The sequence below is a fragment of the Salmo salar genome, chromosome ssa04, assembly GCF_905237065.1.
Source record: "Salmo salar chromosome ssa04, Ssal_v3.1, whole genome shotgun sequence".
Taxonomy (NCBI): Eukaryota; Metazoa; Chordata; class Actinopteri; order Salmoniformes; family Salmonidae; genus Salmo; species Salmo salar.
The window spans coordinates 89,460,613-89,483,262 of NC_059445.1; the positions used below are offsets into that span (position 1 = coordinate 89,460,613).

General features: G+C 47.5%; 1 protein-coding gene across 4 annotated transcripts in view; it reads right to left on the reverse strand.

Annotated features, from left to right (window-relative positions):
- Positions 1 to 12,352: 12,352 nt before the first annotated feature.
- heatr6 (HEAT repeat containing 6) overlaps positions 12,353 to 22,650 on the reverse strand; it is a 77,367-nt gene continuing 67,069 nt past the window's right edge. For 3 of the 4 annotated variants that reach the window (XM_045717487.1, XM_045717488.1, XM_045717489.1), the window contains 4 exons: positions 21,103 to 21,227; positions 20,133 to 20,229; positions 14,885 to 15,089; positions 12,353 to 14,134 (listed from right to left, as the gene is read on the reverse strand). In XM_045717487.1, the coding sequence (XP_045573443.1) occupies positions 13,512 to 14,134; positions 14,885 to 15,089; positions 20,133 to 20,229; positions 21,103 to 21,227 (1,050 nt within the window). In that variant the 3' untranslated portion in view covers positions 12,353 to 13,511. The remainder of the gene's footprint in view (positions 14,135 to 14,884; positions 15,090 to 20,132; positions 20,230 to 21,102; positions 21,228 to 22,650) is intronic. The other variant, XR_006769705.1, reaches the window with a different exon arrangement.

The following is a 22,650-nucleotide window of genomic DNA, read 5'->3' on the forward strand; positions in this document are numbered from 1 at the left end:
CTCCACAAATGTCTTGTTATCAAACTATAGTTTTGGCAAGTCGGTTAGGACATCTACTTTGTGCATGACACAAGTCATTTTTCCAACAATTGTTTACAGACAGATTATTTCACTTATAACTCACTGTATCACAATTCCAGTGGGTCAGAAGTTTACATACACTAAGTTGATGTTATGTTGTATTAATAGAAGGGGAAGGGCTATAAGACCCCTCATCCACTACATTTATAGGGTCCTGGACTACAGATTAGGGTTAATATATGCATTATAAGGTTTAATACTGGTCCACAGTTATTTTCTAGTCTCTGCCTCTTACAAAGGAACGGTCTGAGAGATGTGTGAGTTATTGCAGTCAAAAACAGGGTGTCTGTGCGAAAGCACCTCAAGGCTAAAAGAGATTCATAAACACAGAACCCTGCAGGGGAGTAAAGAGATAAGTCAGACATACCACTGTAAACCACACGGGAATGGAAAATTACTGCTGCGCCCTTAGAAAACGCTGGACTCTCCTGTAAGTTTGTATAACTGTATATGCATGGGCTTGGTCTCATGAGTAGAAGGTGTTGAAGTAGGCAGTTACATCACTAGGGGTTGACTGCAAGCATATTAAAGCAACTTTGACCTTTTTTATTTTGCAGAACTTACGCTGAAACATACGTGCTGTGTTTCCGTTGTCAACTTCTGTCTGCAATTGCATTAATAAAGGTTTGATTGATTTACTTAAAGAAGATATTGTCTGACTGCTGATTTCACCAATAAGCCAATGATTGATAAGGAACAAGGAACCCCAACAGCCGATAAGACTGCAGCCCTCCCTCGCGCCATCGTCATACTATTGTGTCGTCTGCAAACTTGATGATGGTGTTGGAGTCGTGCTCGGCCATGCAGTCATGGGTGAACAGGGAGTACAGGAGGGGACTGAACACGCACCCTTGTGGGGCCCCAGTGTTGAGGATCAACGGAGTGAAGGTGTTGTTTCCTACCTTCACCACCTGGGAGGAAGCCCGTCAGGAAGTCCAGGACCCAGTTGCACAGGGCGGGGTTCAGACCCAGGGCCTCAAGCTTAACCTCTCTTGGGTAGGGGGTAGTATTTTCACGGCCGGACGAAAAACGTACCCAGATTAAAACGGCCTACTACTCAGGCCCAGGAACTAGAATATGCATATTATTTGGATAGAAAACACTCTGAAGTTTCTAAAACTGTTTGAATGATGTCTGTGAGTATAACAGAACTCATATGGCAGGCAAAAACCTGAGAAAAATCTAACAAGGAAGTGGGAAATCTGGCGCTTGTAGTCCTTTCAAGTCATTGCCTATCAAACACACAGTGACTTAGGGTTCATTTTGCACTTCCTAAGGCTTCCACTAGATGTCAACAGTCTTTAGAAAATCATTTGAGGCGTCTATGGTGAACAGAGAGCGAACAGAGGAAGTTGGAAGTTGTTGACTCAGGAAAGCACATGAGTTCATTGGCGCGCATCCACGTGAGAGGTAACTGTGTTCCAAAACATTTTTCAAGACACTGGAATCGTCCGGTTGGAATATTATTGAAGTTCTAAGTTAAAAAGGCCCTAAAGATTGATGCTATACAACGTTTGACATGTTTGAACGAACGTAAATAACTTTTTTTTTTACTTTTCGTCGTGACATTTTGGCCATGCTTCCTACACTTGGAGTAGCTTACTGAACGCGCAAACAACAAGGAGCGAACATGGACTTTATCGAACAAAACAACATTTATTGTGGACCTGGGATACCTGGGATTCCTGGGAGTGCATTCTGATGAAGATCAAAGGTAAGTGAATATTTATAATGCTATTTATGATTTTAGATGACTCCAAAATGGCGGGTATCTGTATTGCCTGGTGTTGTTTTCTGAGCGCAGTACTCAGATTATTGCAAAGTGTGCTTTCCCCGTGAAGCTTTTTTGAAATCTGTCACAGCGGTTGCATAAAGGAGATGTTCATCTATAATTCTTTGAATAACAGTTTAATATTTTATCAACGTTTATGATGAGTATTTTTGTAAATTGTTGTGCTGATTCACCGGCACTATCGGAGGCAAAATATTTTCTGAACATTACGGGCCAATGTAAAATGCTGTTTTTGGATATAAATATGCACTTGATCGAACAAAAAATAGCATGTATTGTGTAACATCATGTCCTAGGAGTGTCATCTGATGAAGATCGTCAAAGGTTAGTGCATAATTTTAGCTGGTTTTCGTGACGCCTGTCCTTGCTAGGAAAATGGCTGTGTGGTTTTTCTTGTGTTGGAACTGTCCTAACATAATCTATCTTTATGCTTTCGACGTAAAGCCTTTTTGAAATCGGACAATGTGGTTACATTAAGGAGACGTGTATCTTTAAAATTGTGTAAAATAGTCGTATGTTTGAGAACTTTGAATTATGACATTTTGTGGTTTTGAATTTGCCGCTTATTTTTCACTGGCTGTTGAATCGTGTGAACCGTGGGGGGCGTCCCAACTCCCCGAGAGAGGTTAATGATGAGCTTGGAGGGTACTATGGTGTTGAATGCTGAGCTAGAGTCAATAAACACCATTCTTACATAGGTATTCCTCTTGTCCAGATGGGATAGGGCAGTGTGCAGAGTGATGGCGATTGCATCGTCTGTGGATCTATTGGGGAGGTAAGCAAATTGAAGTGGCCCTAAGCACACAGGCAAGACAACGCAGGAGTGGCTTCAGGACAAGTCTCAATGTCCTTGAGTGGCCCAGCCAGAGCCCGGACTTGAACCCGATCGAACATCTCTGGAGAGACCTGAAAATAGCTGTGCAGCGACGCTCCCCATCCAACCTTACAGAACTTGAGAGGATCTGCAGAGAAGAAACTCCCCAAATGCAGGTGTGCTAAGCTTGTAGCGTCACACTATAAGATTCGATGCTGTAATCGCTGCCAAAGGTGCTTCAACAAAGTACTGAGTGAAGGGTATGAATACTTATGTAAATTGAATATTTAATAAATTTGCTAAAATTTCTAAAAACCAAAAAGGCACTAAATATTCATAGTTAAGAAACAGTTGTGGCATGTGATAGATCCCAAATTAATACTATATATAATAATATTAATATAATATACCACTCGCATCAAAAAAACTTTTAAAAGCAATGATCACACGGCAGTATCGAACGCCTGGTCATGGCGTTCAGTACATTTTTATTGTGAAAATTATTTTCCCCAAACTTGAAACCCATGCACCGCCTATGTATGCCAGTTAGACTCTACACCTGCTGTAAAGCGGATTAATGGATTAATTAAGAAGTTATTTGGCCACTTTAGTTGTGATACTAACCTTATTAAAACATATAGGACTATGGGCTACTAACCTTATTAAACATATAGGACTATGGGCTACTAACCCTATTAAAACATATAGGACTATGGGCTACTAACCTTGTTAAAACATATAGGACTATGGGCTACTAACCCTATTAAAACATATGGGACTATGGGCTACTAACCTTATTAAAACATATAGGACTATGGGCTACTAACCCTATTAAAACATATAGGACTATGGGCTACTAACCCTATTAAAACATATAGGACTATGGGCTACTAACCTTATTAAACATATAGGACTATGGGCTACTAACCTTATTAAAACATATAGGACTATGGGCTACTAACCTTATTATAACATATAGGACTATGGGTTGGGCTACATGAGGTGTGATACTAACCTTATTAAACATATAGGACTATGGGCTACTAACCTTATTAAACATATAGGACTATGGGCTACTAACCTTATTAAAACATATAGGACTATGGGCTACTAACCTCATTAAACATATAGGACTATGGGCTACTAACCCTATTAAAACATATAGGACTATGGGCTACTAACCTTGTTAAAACATATAGGACTATGGGCTACTAACCTTGTTAAAACATATAGGACTATGGGCTACTAACCTTATTAAACATATAGGACTATGGGCTACTAACCCTATTAAAACATATAGGACTATGGGCTACTAACCCTATTAAAACATATAGGACTATGGGCTACTAACCTTATTAAACATATAGGACTATGGGCTACTAACCTTATTAAACATATAGGACTATGGGCTACTAACTTTATTAAACATATAGGACTATGGGCTACTAACCTTATTAAACATATAGGACTATGGGCTACTAACCTTATTAAAACATATAGGACTATGGGCTACTAACCTCATTAAACATATAGGACTATGGGCTACTAACCCTATTAAAACATATAGGACTATGGGCTACTAACCTTATTAAAACATATAGGACTATGGGCTACTAACCTTGTTAAAACATATAGGACTATGGGCTACTAACCCTATTAAAACATATAGGACTATGGGCTACTAACCTTATTAAACATATAGGACTATGGGCTACTAACCCTATTAAAACATATAGGACTATGGGCTACTAACCTTATTAAAACATATAGGACTATGGGCTACTAACCTTGTTAAAACATATAGGACTATGGGCTACTAACCCTATTAAAACATATAGGACTATGGGCTACTAACCTTATTAAACATATAGGACTATGGGCTACTAACCTTATTAAAACATATAGGACTATGGGCTACTAACCCTATTAAAACATATAGGACTATGGGCTACATGAGGTGTACGACTATGATTTGAAAAAGTCACCAAAAAAAAAGGCATTGGTTGTTTCTTGCCTTACCGCTGGGCATCATTCACAAGGGATATAATACATCATTCACAAGTGATAAGCTAACATTGTCACCTATCAGACTATTCTTGAATTAATATTGTGTATTATATATACTAAATAATATATGTATGAAATTAGTTTGATTCTAAATGGACCATTATCATGTCTCGGATCAGGGGCAGCGGGAAAAAAAAATACATCATCTATGAAATAGCAAGTGGAGGACACTTTCCTGTGGTTCGTGTTCATGCCAGCCAGGTGGACTACACTCCTGTTGTAAAGAGAAGCAATGTGATTAATATTAGGAAAGCTGATAAATAAATATAGTAGGCCTAGCCTATAGAAAGCTGATGGGATCCTCCTCTTTTTAATAGAGGCCATCAAAACTCAGTTTTCTCACATAATTGCATAGCCTACAGAAATGTTCATGCTCTCATGAAGTGTTTGATTTGATTTTCAAAAACATTTGCATTGATGTCAGAGGGACAAAAGAGTGCTGAGTACCAGGCAGTTAGCACAGGACAACAGAGTGCTGAGTACCAGACAGTTAGCACGGGACAACAGAGTGCTGAGTACCAGGTAGTTAGCACGGGACAACAGAGTGCTGAGTACCAGGCAGTTAGCACGGGACAACAGAGTGCTGAGTACCAGGCAGTTAGCACGGGACAAAAGAGTGCTGAGTACCAGGCAGTTAGCAAGGGACAACAGAGTGCTGAGTACCAGGCAGTTAGCACGGGACAACAGAGTGCTGAGTACCAGGCAGTTAGCAAGGGACAGCAGAGTGCTGAGTACCAGGCAGTTAGCAAGGGACAACAGAGTGCTGAGTACCAGGCAGTTAGCACGGGACAACAGAGTGCTGAGTACCAGGCAGTTAGCAAGGGACAACAGAGTGCTGAGTACCAGGCAGTTAGCAAGGGACAACAGAGTGCTGAGTACCAGGCAGTTAGCACGGGACAACAGAGTGCTGAGTACCAGACAGCAAGAGACAACAGAGTGCTGAGTACCAGGCAGTTAGCACGGGACAACAGAATGCTGAGTACCAGGCAGTTAGCAAGGGACAACAGAGTGCTGAGTACCAGGCAGTTAGCAAGGGACAGCAGAGTGCTGAGTACCAGGCAGTTAGCACGGGACAACAGAGTGCTGAGTACCAGGTGTAAGAATGTGTCAAAGGTAAATACACAATGCAGAGAAAGAGGACGAGAGATCAATAGAGTACTAACGATTAAGGGAAATAGTGTTTTTTTTCCTGTAATAGGGAATTATTGATCCATGGTTCAGAGACATGGGAGGAATATGTCTTCTGAAATAGGATACTTGTTATTTGGCCATTGGCTAGTTTTATTTCAAGGAATTGTAATTGGTCAAGCACAAGGCTTCGGCTGGGTTATAAAACTACATGCTGCCCCTTTGTTATGGGGAGAGAACCGCTGGGAGAGAATTACTGATGGCAGGGGAGAATGACCATCTACCTCTCAGCATAACAACTATTATTGATCCTGTTTGAATAAACCTATTTTCCTCCCCCTGATTTGCTTTGAGCTCATGCCTGTTAGATAGTCTATCTGCCTAGAATTTAATTGTGACTATAGCTGAGATAATTGAACCAAATGAGTAATTTGAGGGTCAGTGTTGTCAAGGTACAACGAGTTAGCTAGCCAACTAGCATACTGTGCCATAAGTGAGCTCTTGGACGAGACATGAACCCGGGAATCCGGCTAGCAAGCAATTGACGTTACAAACGTCAACTAAAGAAACAGATACCATTTTTAAAAATGTAGGCTATCTGGCTTGAATAACATTTTGAATATGGCTTAGATCTTGATTGAGTACCAAAAAGATATATTGAGCGTCAATGTTGTCGGGATCTAACGTTAGCTAGCTAAAGACGTGTGTAGCTAGCTCAGCTACTGTTGCTAAGATACGGGAGAGGTTTCAGTTTTGTGTCAAAGCTGGGTACATAGAGCAGATTTCACTTTGAATTAGACTGTAATGATCTGAAATCATAATTCTATATTTTTCTGTTTCTCCTTCAACAAAAAAATGTAATATTAGCCAGTTAACCCACCAATATAATTTATTAATTTAGTTAGCTTACCTTCAAGATATTTTCTCATTTTTTATTTTTTATTACATCAACACATTTTTCAGACATTCAAACGGAAGGCACTTCTGAGATGTAACCTTTCTCGGTCATACGAGTGTAACTATTGACAATTTAGTGGATTTTCTTAAATGTCTGTTTAGAGAATCCCTACGGTATAATGCTACATTTCTATAAATCCTTCCAGCAAGAAAACTAGCGAGCAGATTGTGCTGCCATCTGCTGACCATTTAGGGAATTGACTTCTCAACCGGTGTGGCACATTTCATCCCGTAATATGGAGTATTGACTAAGAAATGACTGGAAGAAAAACTCACTTTAAAATACATGGCTGGCTCAAAACCTAATATAGACATGATTATCGTTGCATCTATATTATGGGGTATAATGTGTATATTTTGGGGTGTAATGTGTATATTTTGGGGTATAATGTGTATATTTTGGGGTGTAATGTGTATATTTTGGGGTATAATGTGTATATTTTGGGGTATAATGTGTATATTTTGGGGTATAATGTGTATATTTATGTTGTATTATACAGAGCACATTTGAAAAAGAGACCTAGTAGGTCTCAATACATATTCCCTAGTAAAATAAAAGGTAAAACAATTAAAAAACATCTCTCTGGGACCTCCCATCTGATCCCGTTACAAACTCCTGGACCTGATCTCTCCGGGACCTCCCATCTGATCCCGTTACAAACTCCTGGACCTGATCTCTCCGGGACCTCCCATCTGATCCCGTTACAAACTCCTGGACCTGATCTCTCCGGGACCTCCCATCTGATCCCGTTACAAACTCCTGGACCTGATCTCTCCGGGACCTCCCATCTGATCCCGTTACAAACTCCTGGACCTGATCTCTCCGGGACCTCCCATCTGATCCCGTTACAAACTCCTGGACCTGATCTCTCCGGGACCTCCCATCTGATCCAGTTACAAACTCCTGGACCTGATCTCTCCGGGACCTCCCATCTGATCCCGTTACAAACTCCTGGACCTGATCTCTCCGGGACCTCCCATCTGATCCCGTTACAAACTCCTGGACCTGATCTCTCCGGGACCTCCCATCTGATCCCGTTACAAACTCCTGGACCTGATCTCTCCGGGACCTCCCATCTGATCCCGTTACAAACTCCTGGACCTGATCTCTCCGGGACCTCCCATCTGATCCCGTTACAAACTCCTGGACCTGATCTCTCCGGGACCTCCCATCTGATCCCGTTACAAACTCCTGGACCTGATCTCTCCGGGACCTCCCATCTGATCCCGTTACAAACTCCTGGACCTGATCTCTCCGGGACCTCCCATCTGATCCCGTTAGAGACTCCTGGACCTGATCTCTCCGGGACCTCCCATCTGATCCCGTTACAAACTCCTGGACCTGATCTCTCCGGGACCTCCCATCTGATCCAGTTAGAGACTCCTGGACCTGATCTCTCCGGGACCTCCCATCTGATCCAGTTAGAAACTCCTGGACCTGATCTCTCCGGGACCTCCCATCTGATCCAGTTACAGACTCCTGGACCTGATCTCTCCGGGACCTCCCATCTGATCCCGTTACAAACTCCTGGACCTGATCTCTCCGGGACCTCCCATCTGATCCCGTTACAAACTCCTGGACCTGATCTCTCCGGGACCTCCCATCTGATCCCGTTACAAACTCCTGGACCTGATCTCTCCGGGACCTCCCATCTGATCCCGTTACAAACTCCTGGACCTGATCTCTCCGGGACCTCCCATCTGATCCCGTTACAAACTCCTGGACCTGATCTCTCTGGACCTCCCATCTGATCCAGTTACAAACTCCTGGACCTGATCTCTCCGGGACCTCCCATCTGATCCAGTTACAAACTCCTGGACCTGATCTCTCCGGGACCTCCCATCTGATCCCGTTACAAACTCCTGGACCTGATCTCTCCGGGACCTCCCATCTGATCCAGTTAGAGACTCCTGGACCTGATCTCTCCGGGACCTCCCATCTGATCCAGTTAGAGACTCCTGGACCTGATCTCTCCGGGACCTCCCATCTGATCCCGTTACAAACTCCTGGACCTGATCTCTCCGGGACCTCCCATCTGATCCCGTTACAAACTCCTGGACCTGATCTCTCCGGGACCTCCCATCTGATCCCGTTACAAACTCCTGGACCTGATCTCTCCGGGACCTCCCATCTGATCCCGTTACAAACTCCTGGACCTGATCTCTCCGGGACCTCCCATCTGATCCCGTTACAAACTCCTGGACCTGATCTCTCCGGGACCTCCCATCTGATCCCGTTACAAACTCCTGGACCTGATCTCTCCGGGACCTCCCATCTGATCCAGTTACAAACTCCTGGACCTGATCTCTCCGGGACCTCCCATCTGATCCCGTTACAAACTCCTGGACCTGATCTCTCCGGGACCTCCCATCTGATCCCGTTACAAACTCCTGGACCTGATCTCTCCGGGACCTCCCATCTGATCCAGTTAGAGACTCCTGGACCTGATCTCTCCGGGACCTCCCATCTGATCCAGTTAGAGACTCCTGGACCTGATCTCTCCGGGACCTCCCATCTGATCCCGTTACAAACTCCTGGACCTGATCTCTCCGGGACCTCCCATCTGATCCCGTTACAAACTCCTGGACCTGATCTCTCCGGGACCTCCCATCTGATCCAGTTAGAGACTCCTGGACCTGATCTCTCCGGGACCTCCCATCTGATCCAGTTAGAGACTCCTGGACCTGATCTCTCCGGGACCTCCCATCTGATCCCGTTACAAACTCCTGGACCTGATCTCTCCGGGACCTCCCATCTGATCCCGTTACAAACTCCTGGACCTGATCTCTCCGGGACCTCCCATCTGATCCCGTTACAAACTCCTGGACCTGATCTCTCCGGGACCTCCCATCTGATCCCGTTACAGACTCCTGGACCTGATCTCTCCGGGACCTCCCATCTGATCCCGTTACAAACTCCTGGACCTGATCTCTCTGGACCTCCCATCTGATCCAGTTAGAGACTCCTGGACCTGATCTCTCATCTGATTCCGTTAGACTCCTGGACCTGATCTCTCCGGGACCTCCCATCTGATCCAGTTACAAACTCCTGGACCTGATCTCTCCGGGACCTCCCATCTGATCCCGTTACAGACTCCTGGACCTGATCTCTCCGGGACCTCCCATCTGATCCCGTTACAAACTCCTGGACCTGATCTCTCCGGGACCTCCCATCTGATCCCGTTACAAACTCCTGGACCTGATCTCTCCGGGACCTCCCATCTGATCCAGTTAGAAACTCCTGGACCTGATCTCTCCGGGACCTCCCATCTGATCCAGTTAGAGACTCCTGGACCTGATCTCTCCGGGACCTCCCATCTGATCCCGTTACAAACTCCTGGACCTGATCTCTCCGGGACCTCCCATCTGATCCCGTTACAAACTCCTGGACCTGATCTCTCCGGGACCTCCCATCTGATCCCGTTACAAACTCCTGGACCTGATCTCTCCGGGACCTCCCATCTGATCCCGTTACAAACTCCTGGACCTGATCTCTCCGGGACCTCCCATCTGATCCCGTTACAAACTCCTGGACCTGATCTCTCCGGGACCTCCCATCTGATCCCGTTACAAACTCCTGGACCTGATCTCTCCGGGACCTCCCATCTGATCCCGTTACAAACTCCTGGACCTGATCTCTCCCGGACCTCCCATCTGATCCCGTTACAAACTCCTGGACCTGATCTCTCCGGGACCTCCCATCTGATCCAGTTACAAACTCCTGGACCTGATCTCTCCGGGACCTCCCATCTGATCCCGTTACAAACTCCTGGACCTGATCTCTCCGGGACCTCCCATCTGATCCCGTTACAAACTCCTGGACCTGATCTCTCCGGGACCTCCCATCTGATCCCGTTACAAACTCCTGGACCTGATCTCTCCGGGACCTCCCATCTGATCCCGTTACAGACTCCTGGACCTGATCTCTCCGGGACCTCCCATCTGATCCCGTTACAAACTCCTGGACCTGATCTCTCCGGGACCTCCCATCTGATCCCGTTAGAGACTCCTGGACCTGATCTCTCCGGGACCTCCCATCTGATCCCGTTAGAAACTCCTGGACCTGATCTCTCCGGGACCTCCCATCTGATCCAGTTAGAAACTCCTGGACCTGATCTCTCCGGGACCTCCCATCTGATCCCGTTACAAACTCCTGGACCTGATCTCTCCGGGACCTCCCATCTGATTCCGTTAGACTCCTGGACCTGATCTCTCTGGACCTCCAGATAAATAAATCTGGTTATTAATGTATCTGCTGAAACTCTCTATGCCATTTACCAGATGTTGGATTACATAATGTGCACTTAGATTCTAATATGAATAATTGTAGGATTTTTCACTCGCAGAACAAGTGGCTCTTGATATGTTTATTTTGTTGCAACGGCAGATTTCATGTTAATCCCATGTTGATTTGAGTCATCATTTGAATATTTTCTCAGCAGGTTCAGAGTAAATGACATCAGGAGTCACACAGACAGAACCACAGGTCGGTAACAACAGTGTTGATCAGGTTGAGGTGTCAGACTATTGGCCATCAATAACACGGATACGGGATCAGGAAGAGAGGCTAGCGCCCGCTGGTCCAGACTATTGGCCATCAATAACACGGATCAGGAAGAGAGGCTAGCGCCCGCTGGTCCAGACTATTGGCCATCAATAACACGGATCAGGAAGAGAGGCTAGCGCCCGCTGGTCCAGACTATTGGCCATCAATAACACGGATCAGGAAGAGAGGCTAGCGCCCGCTGGTCCAGACTATTGGCCATCAATAACACGGATCAGGAAGAGAGGCTAGCGCCCGCTGGTCCAGACTATTGGCCATCAATAACACGGATCAGGAAGAGAGGCTAGCGCCCGCTGGTCCAGACTATTGGCCATCAATAACACGGATCAGGAAGAGAGGCTAGCGCCCGCTGGTCCAGACTATTGGCCATCAATAACACGGATCAGGAAGAGAGGCTAGCGCCCGCTGGTCCAGACTATTGGCCATCAATAACACGGATCAGGAAGAGAGGCTAGCGCCCGCTGGTCCAGACTATTGGCCATCAATAACACGGATCAGGAAGAGAGGCTAGCGCCCGCTGGTCCAGACTATTGGCCATCAATAACACGGATCAGGAAGAGAGGCTAGCGCCCGCTGGTCCAGACTATTGGCCATCAATAACACGGATCAGGAAGAGAGGCTAGCGCCCGCTGGTCCAGACTATTGGCCATCAATAACACGGATCAGGAAGAGAGGCTAGCGCCCGCTGGTCCAGACTATTGGCCATCAATAACACGGATCAGGAAGAGAGGCTAGCGCCCGCTGGTCCAGACTATTGGCCATCAATAACACGGATCAGGAAGAGAGGCTAGCGCCCGCTGGTCCAGACTATTGGCCATCAATAACACGGATCAGGAAGAGAGGCTAGCGCCCGCTGGTCCAGACTATTGGCCATCAATAACACGGATCAGGAAGAGAGGCTAGCGCCCGCTGGTCCAGTTGATTGACCATCAATAACACAGATACGGGATCAGGAAGAGAGGCTAGCGCCCGCTGGTCCAGTTTATTGATAAACACACAGAAGATATTACAATAATGCGCTAGTACTGTAGTCATATAACTAATAATAGTACTGTAGTCATATAACTAATAATAGTACTGTAGTCATATAACTAATAATAGTAGTCATATAACTAATAATAGTACTGTAATCATATAACTAATAATAGTACTGTAGTCATAACTAATAATAGTAGTCATATAACTAATAATAGTACTGTAGTCATATAACTAATAATAGTACTGTAGTCATATAACTAATAATAGTACTGTAGTCATATAACTAATAATAGTACTGTAGTCATATAACTAATAATAGTACTGTAGTCATATAACTAATAATAGTACTGTAGTCATATAACTAATAATAGTACTGTAGTCATATAACTAATAATAGTACTGTAATCATATAACCAATAATAGTACTGTAGTCATATAACTAATAATAGTAATCATATAACTAATAATAGTACTGTAAATCAACTTCTACACCAAAATAATTGTAATATAACAGTAATAATAGCACTGTAATTCTATAATAGCAGAGTTATCCCTTATAGTACTGTAATAACAGCAGTAGTACTAATAAGAACAGTGTTAGCGGTATTAAGGCAGTCCATCTGCTTTAACATCAGGAATGAATTATTTATTACTGTTCACGTGGAATAAAACCTGTTCAGTGGAATGGTGACAGTTTACCGTTCCACAGTCGACACGTCTACACCTAAACCCGGAAACAGACCATCGGTCTGTCCCGTTCTCCTGGACCAGTCCCGTTCCCCTGAACCAGTCCCGTTCTCCTGAACCAGTCCCGTTCCCCTGAACCAGTCCCGTTCTCCTGAACCAGTCCCGTTCTCCTGAACCAGTCCCGTTCTCCTGAACCAGTCCCGTTCTCCTGAACCAGTCCCGTTCTCCTGAACCAGTCCCGTTCTCCTGAACCAGTCCCGTTCTCCTGAACCAGTCCCGTTCTGTTCCTTCCTGAATTAGGCACTCGTTCATTACAACGGACTGTTGTGAGGAATATGGTGGAAACTACACCCTCTTGTCCACGATGCAAATCCTGCTCCTAAATTCATGAAGGGGAATGAGGAGGGGGAACAGGAGTTGGGCTACGGTGTGGGGGTTAAAGGTTAATCTGAGGGGGAGACCTTCAGCTCCTCACAGCTCCTCAGAACATCCTCCAGAAATGCCACCACCACCACCAACGCACTCTTCTCCTCTTCATCACCCTCTTCCTCCCCATCTACACAAAGACTCCTCAGTCTCTCCAGCGTCTCTCCCAGAGTCCTCACTCTCTCCTCCCCCTTTCGCTCTCTCTCCCCTTCCGTCTCTCCACTCCCTCCCTCCGTCCCTCCTCCTCCTCCTCTCCCTCCGTCCGTCCCTCCCTCCCCTCTCAGGTATTTTACCAGGTGTTCCTTGAAGCCCCTCCCCTCCTCCATGACGAGCGACATCCCCAGGGCGGGCATGTCCTGTGATTGGCTGAGTCGTAGCAGGTGTGTGAGGGTGTGTGTGAGTGTGTGTCGGAGAGAGGAACAGTAGCGGTACTCCAGGAAGTCCTGCGTCTCCTCGCTGTGTTCCAACGCCGCGGCCAGTGAGCGCCAAACGCGCCCGAACCGCTCCGCGTCGCCGTAGCAACGACGGGAGGTGGGGACGGAGAGGGCAGCGGCAGACTTGATGCGCACCTTGAAGTTCTGACAGGAAGTGACAACACAGCAGAGGGCGGAAAACGCGTCGCCGGACCAGGAAGCAGAATCTGGAGAGAGAGATCGAGAGAGCGAATGAGTGAAGGTTTTGAGGCCAACAGAAAGTCAGTGTGAACTGAGGGTCAGGGCAGTGTGAACTGAGGGTCAGGGCAGTGTGAACTGAGGGTCAGGGCAGTGTGAACTGAGGGTCAGGGCAGTGTGAACTGAGAGCAGTGTGAACTGAGGGTCAGAGCAGTGTGAACTGAGGGTCAGGGCAGTGTGAACTGAGGGTCAGAGCAGTGTGAACTGAGAGCAGTGTGAACTGAGGGTCAGGGCAGTGTGAACTGAGGGTCAGGGCAGTGTGAACTGAGGGTCAGGGCAGTGTGAACTGAGGGTCAGGGCAGTGTGAACTGAGGGTCAGGGCAGTGTGAACTGAGAGCAGTGTGAACTGAGGGTCAGGGCAGTGTGAACTGAGGGTCAGGGCAGTGTGAACTGAGGGTCAGGGCAGTGTGAACTGAGGGTCAGAGCAGTGTGAACTGAGAGCAGTGTGAACTGAGGGTCAGGGCAGTGTGAACTGAGGGTCAGGGCAGTGTGAACTGAGGGTCAGGGCAGTGTGAACTGAGGGCAGTGTGAACTGAGGGTCAGGGCAGTGTGAACTGAGGGTCAGGGCAGTGTGAACTGAGGGTCAGGGCAGTGTGAACTGAGAGCAGTGTGAACTGAGGGTCAGGGCAGTGTGAACTGAGAGCAGTGTGAACTGAGGGTCAGGGCAGTGTGAACTGAGGGTCAGGGCAGTGTGAACTGAGGGTCAGGGCAGTGTGTACCGAGTGGCAGGGCAGGGTTCTTGAAGGCGTTGCCCAGGGCGTAGCAGGCATTCCAGCGGACCTTCATCGTTGCTTCTGATTGGACCGTGGTGACCAGCGCGCTGACCGCCTCCTCTAGGGGGCGCTGGAACCCTGGCCGGGTCAGCTGACTGGCAGACAGGAAGTGGAGCAGGTTCCCCAACGCACGAACCGCATTACTCTTAACCTGGAGGAGAGAGAGAGAGGGAGAGGGGAGGGAGAGAGAGAAAAGAGAGAGAGAGAAGAGAGAGAGAGAGAGAGAGAGAGAGAGAGAGAGAGAGAGAGAGAGAGAGAGAGAGAGAGAGAGAGAGAGAGAGAGAGAGAGAGAGGGGAGATGAGAGAGAGAAGGAGAGAGAGAGAGAGAGAGAGAGAAGAGAGAGGAGAGAGAATGAGAGGTCATGAGCAGATGAGCTCCTGAATTTTTCAGCATGTTTTTACACAAAGATAGATTTAGAGTCAGATAAACTATGTCACCAGGACATATACAGGATACTACCCTCCACAACACTATGTCACCAGGACATATACAGGATACTACCCTCCACAACACTATGTCACCAGGACATATACAGGATACTACCCTCCACAACACTATGTCACCAGGACATATACAGGATGCTACCCTCCACAACACTATGTCACCAGGACATATACAGGATACTACCCTCCACAACACTATGTCACCAGGACATATACAGGATACTACCCTCCACAACACTATGTCACCAGGACATATACAGGATACTACCCTCCACAACACTATGTCACCAGGACATATACAGGATACTACCCTCCACAACACTATGTCACCAGGACATATACAGGATACTACCCTCCACAACACTATGTCACCAGGACATATACAGGATACTACCCTCCACAACACTATGTCACCAGGACATATACAGGATACTACCCTCCACAACACTATGTCACCAGGACATATACAGGATACTACCCTCCACAACACTATGTCACCAGGACATATACAGGATACTACCCTCCACAACACTATGTCACCAGGACATATACAGGATACTACCCTCCACAACACTATGTCACCAGGACATATACAGGATACTACCCTCCACAACACTATGTCACCAGGACATATACAGGATACTACCCTCCACAACACTATGTCACCAGGACATATACAGGATACTACCCTCCACAACACTATGTCACCAGGACATATACAGGATACTACCCTCCACAACATAACCTTCACTCCAAATCAAAACTCCAAACCTGATTTTGGACAACATTTTCTGGAAGGATTCCTACTACCAAATATTGTTATTCTCAAGGACTATACAGAAAATGCTCTGGCAAAAGAAGCACAACAAAAAGTAATGAGTAATATTTAGTCTGAAGCTACTTTTAAAGCCAAGAAGAAAAATAAATTACAATAATCTATTTTACAAGGACTGAGTTAAGTTAAGACTACAAAGCTTGCTAAGACAGAACAGATATGGCTCCAACTTCATTTAGCACTGCCGTGTGAAGTGAGAGGTGTCAAAGCCCCCATCACAGAGTACTACTCCCTCATTGAAATGAAGGATAAATTCACCCAGCTGGAGGTAAGACAGGTAGAGCTGGACCAGCAGGTGAACACACTCCAGTCAACACCAAAAAAAAATAGTCCAGTACAACAGCACCCCCTCAACCAGACCCAGACAACAGTCCAGCACAACAACACCCCCTTAACCAGACCCAGACAACAACACCCCCTCAACCAGACCCAGACAACAGTCCAGCACAACAACACCCCCTTAACCAGACCCAGACAACAGTCCAGCACAACAACACCCCCTTAACCAGACCCAGACAACAGTCCAGTACAACAGCACCCCCTTAACCAGACCCAGACAACAGTCCAGCACAACAACACCCCCTTAACCAGACCCAGACAACAACACCCCCTTAACCAGACCCAGACAACAGTCCAGCACAACAACCCCCTTAAACCAGACAACAGTCCAGCACAACAACACCCCCTTAACCAGACCCAGACAACAGTCCAGCACAACAACACCCCCTTAACCAGACCCAGACAACAGTCCAGCACAACAACACCCCTTAACCAGACCCAGACAACAGTCCAGACAACAGCACCCCCTCAACCAGACCCAGACAACAGTCCAGCACAACAACACCCCCTTAACCAGACCCAGACAACAGTCCAGCACAACAGCACCCCTTAACCAGACCCAGACAACAGTCCAGCACAACAACACCCCCTTAACCAGACCCAGACAACAGTCCAGCACAACAACACCCCTTAACCAGACCCAGACAACAGTCCAGCACAACAACACCCCCTTAACCAGACCCAGACAACAGTCCAGCACAACAACACCCCTTCACCAGACCCAGACAACAGTCCAGCACAACAGCACCCCCTTAACCAGACCCAGACAACACCCCTTAACAGACCCAGACAACAGTCCAGCACAACAACACCCCCTTCACCAGACCCAGACAACAGTCCAGCACAACAACACCCCCTTAACCAGACCCAGACAACAGTCCAGCACAACAACACCCCTTAACCAGACCCAGACAACAGTCCAGCACAACAACACCCCCTTAACCAGACCCAGACAACAGTCCAGCACAACAGCACCCCCTTAACCAGACCCAGACAACAGTCCAGCACAACAACACCCCCCTTAACCAGACCCAGACAACAGTCCAGCACAACAACACCCCCCTTAACCAGACCCAGACAACAGTCCAGCACAACAACACCCCCTTAACCAGACCCAGACAACAACACCCCTAACCAGACCCAGACAACAGTCCAGCACAACAACACCCCCTTAACCAGACCCAGACAACAGTCCAGCACAACAACACCCCCTTAACCAGACCCAGACAACAACCCCTAACCAGACCCAGACAACAGTCCAGCACAACAACACCCCCTTAACCAGACCCAGACAACAGTCCAGCACAACAACACCCCCTTAACCAGACCCAGACAACAACACCCCCTTAACCAGACCCAGACAACAGTCCAGCACAACAACACCCCCTTAACCAGACCCAGACAACAGTCCAGCACAACAGCACCCCCTTAACCAGACCCAGACAACAGTCCAGCACAACACACCCCTTAACAGACCAGACAACAGTCCAGTACAACAACACTCCCTTAACCAGACCCAGACAACAGTCCAGCACAACACCCTCTCAACCAGACCCAGACAACAGTCCAGCACAACACCCCCTCAACCAGACCCAGACAACAGTCCAGCACAACAACACCCCCTTAACCAGACCCAGACAACACAACAACACCCCCTCAACCAGACCCAGACAACAACACCCCCTCAACCAGACAACAGTCCAGCACAACAACACCCCCTTCACCAGACCCAGACAACAGTCCAGCACAACAACACTCCCTCAACCAGACCCAGAGTGCTGCAGGTGAAGAGAGAGATATCTGTACTCTGGAATGTGGTGAGACATGTGGTGCCTTCAAATTGTTTAACTTGGGTCAAACGTTTCGGGTAGCCTTCCGCAACCTTCCCACAATAAGTTGGGTGAATTTTGGCAAATTCCTCCTGACAGAGCTGGTGTATCTGAGTCAGGTTTGTAGGCCTCCTTGCTCGCATGCTTTTTCAGTTCTGCCCACAGATTTTTTATATGATTGAGGTCAGCGCTTTGTCATGGCCACTCCAATACCTTGACTTTGTTGTCCTTAAGCCATTTTGCCACAACTTTGGAAGTATGCTTGGGGTCATTGTCCATTTGGAAGACCCATTTGCGACCAAGCTTTAACTTCCTCACTGATGTCTTGAGATGTTGCTTCAATATATCCTCCAAATTTTCCTCCCTCATGATGCCATCTATTTTGTGAAGTGCACCAGTCCCTCCTGCAGCAAAACACCCCCACAACATGATGCTGCCACCCCCGTGCTTCACGGTTGGGATGGTGTTCTTCGGCTTGCAAGCCTCACCCTTTTTCCTCCAAACATAACTATAATCATTATGGCCAAACAGTTCTATTTTTGTTTCATCAGACCAGAGGACATTTCTCCAAAAAGTACGGTCTTTGTCCCCATGTGCAGTTGCAAACCGTAGTCTGGCTTTTTTATTGCGGTTTTGGAGCAGTGGCTTCTTCCTTGCTGAGCGGCCTTTCAGGTTATGTCAATATAGGACTTGTTTTACTGTGGATGTGGATACTTTTGTACCTGTTTCCTCCAGCATCTTCACAAGGTCCTTTGCTGTTGTTCTGGGATTGATTTGCACTTTTCGCACCAAAGTACATTAATCTCTAGGAGACAGAACTTGTCTCCTTCCTGAGCGGTATGACGGCTGCATGGTCCCAAGGTGTTTATACTTGCGTACTACTGTTTGTACAGATGAACGTGGTACCTTCAGGCGTTTGGAAATTCCTCCCAAGGATGAACCAGACTTGTGGAGCTCCACCATGTTTTTTCTGAGGTCTTGGCTGATTTCTTTTGATTTGCCCTTGATGTCAAGCAGAGGCACTGAGTTTGAAGGTAGGCCTTGAAATACATCCACAGGTACACCTCCAATTGACTCAAATTATGTCAATTAGCCAAATCAGAAGCTTCTAAAGCCATGACATCATTTTCTGGAATTTTCCAAGCTGTTTAAAGGCACAGTCAACTTAGTGTATGTAAACTTCTGACCCACTGGAATTGTGATACAGTGAATTATAATTAAAATAATCTGTCTGTAAACAATTGTTGGAAAAATGACCTGTGTCATGCAGAAAGTAGATGCCCTAACCGACTGGGCAAAACTATAGTTTGATAATAAGACATTTGTGGAGTGGTTGAAAAACGAGTATTTATGACTCCAACCTAAGCGTATGTAAACTTCCAACTTCCACTGTAAATAGTGAATAAGAGGGGACCAGTTAGACCAGCTCTCACTGGTTCATCCACACAGGGTTGTACAGAGACAGAGGATACTGAATCAAACAGCCTACCAGATGATACAACTTGCTCATTGAAACAATTCAGCTTTTCAGTTGTGTCATATACAGCAACAGAGTCCTTCAAAACACAAGACAGTAATTCATTAACATTACCAGACAGACTTAATAGCCTTCCAAAACTTTCTAGATTGACGATGAAAAAACCCCGATTTAATCCATTTTAGAATAAGGCTGTAACGTAACAAAATGTGGAACAAGTCAAGAGGTCTGAATACTTTCTGAATGCTCTGTAGTGGTGTGTGTTCTCACCCTGTCCTTGTCAAAAGCAGCCTTGGTGGCTGACTGCAGCATCTGGAGCACTAACATATCAGACAGCTCCTCCTGGAAGACCTCCCCAACACATTCCCTGAGAGGAGGAGAGAGGGAGGAGAGAGAGAGAGGGAGGAGAGGGAGGAGTGGGGAAGGAGGAGAGGGAGGAGTGGGGAAGGAGGAGAGGGAGGAGTGGGGAGGGAGGAGAGGCAGGGGGAGGGGAGGGAGGGAGGGAGGAGGAGAGGGAGGAGTGGGGGGAGGGAGGAGAAGGAGAGGGGGAGGAGGAGGGAGGGAGGAGAGGGAGAGGAGAGGGAGAGGAGAGGGAGGAGGGAGAGGGAGGAGGAGGGAGAGGGAGAGGAGAGGGAGGGAGCGCAGGGGGGAAGAGGAGAGGGAGAGGAGAGGGAGGGAGCGCAGGGGGAAGAGGAGAGGGAGGAGAGAGAGGAGAGGGGGGGAGCGCAGGGGGAAGAGGAGAGGGAGGAGAGAGAGGAGAGGGGGAGGGAGGAGAGGGAGGGGGGAAGAGGAGAGAGCGAGGGGTAGAGGGGAGAGAGCGAGGAGTAGAGAGAGGGAGGGAGAGGAGAGGGAGAGGGGAAGAGAGAGGAGAAAGCGAGGGGTAGAGAGAGGAGAGAGCGAAGGGGAGAGGGGAGAGAGCGAGGGGGAGAGGGGAGAGAGCGAGGGGGAGAGAGAGGGAGAGGAGAGGGAGAGGGAGAGGGGAAGAGAGAGGAGAAAGCGAGGGGTAGAGAGAGGAGAGAGCGAGGGGGAGAGGGGAGAAGGGAGAGAGGGACAGGAGAGAGAGGGGACAGGGGAGAGGGGGGACAGGGACAGGGGAGAGAGCGAGGGATAGAGAGGAGAGAGCGAGGGAGAGCGGGGAGAAGGGAGAGAGGGACAGGAGAGAGAGCGAGAGAAAATTAATAGACGGGCAAGCTGATGGGTTGTCCACATTGACAGTTTGTGTGTGTGCGCGGTCTCTCACATGTTGACGATGAGTGTGTCGGTGAGGTTGCCTAGCGACCAGGCGGCCTTGGAGCGGACATTGGGTGAGCGGTCGTCCAGGGCTGTCAGGATGGCATTGGCCGTGTCTGCTACAAACATCACATCCTGTAGAGACATGATGTCACTTCCTGTACAGCAGAGATCCTTCCTCTACTCTAGCAGACTAATCATCATCATCATCATCATCACCCTGACTAGCTGAACCAGCTGGGTGTTATAAACAGACTCACCACCACCCTGACTAGCTGAACCAGCTGGGTGTTATAAACAGACTCACCACCACCACCCTGACTAGCTGAACCAGCTGGGTGTTATAAACAGACTCACCACCACCCTGACTAGCTGAACCAGCTGGGTGTTATAAACAGACTCACCACCACCCTGACTAGCTGAACCAGCTGGGTGTTATAAACAGACTCACCACCACCCTGACTAGCTGAACCAGCTGGGTGTTATAAACAGACTCACCACTACCCTGACTAGCTGAACCAGCTGGGTGTTATAAACAGACTCACCACCACCACCCTGACTAGCTGAACCAGCTGGGTGTTATAAACAGACTCACCACCACCACCCTGACTAGCTGAACCAGCTGGGTGTTATAAACAGACTCACCACCACCCTGACTAGCTGAACCAGCTGGGTGTTATAAACAGACTCACCACCACCCTGACTAGCTGAACCAGCTGGGTGTTATAAACAGACTCACCACCACCCTGACTAGCTGAACCAGCTGGGTGTTATAAACAGACTCACCACCACCCTGACTAGCTGAACCAGCTGGGTGTTATAAACAGACTCACCACCACCACCCTGACTAGCTGAACCAGCTGGGTGTTATAAACAGACTCACCACCACCCTGACTAGCTGAACCAGCTGGGTGTTATAAACAGACTCACCACCACCCTGACTAGCTGAACCAGCTGGGTGTTATAAACAGACTCACCACCACCACCCTGACTAGCTGAACCAGCTGGGTGTTATAAACAGACTCACCACCACCCTGACTAGCTGAACCAGCTGGGTGTTATAAACAGACTCACCACCACCACCCTGACTAGCTGAACCAGCTGGGTGTTATAAACAGACTCACCACCACCCTGACTAGCTGAACCAGCTGGGTGTTATAAACAGACTCACCACCACCACCCTGACTAGCTGAACCAGCTGGGTGTTATAAACAGACTCACCACCACCCTGACTAGCTGAACCAGCTGGGTGTTATAAACAGACTCACCACCACCACCCTGACTAGCTGAACCAGCTGGGTGTTATAAACAGACTCACCACCACCACCCTGACTAGCTGAACCAGCTGGGTGTTATAAACAGACTCACCACCACCCTGACTAGCTGAACCAGCTGGGTGTTATAAACAGACTCACCACCACCACCCTGACTAGCTGAACCAGCTGGGTGTTATAAACAGACTCACCACCACCCTGACTAGCTGAACCAGCTGGGTGTTATAAACAGACTCACCACCACCCTGACTAGCTGAACCAGCTGGGTGTTATAAACAGACTCA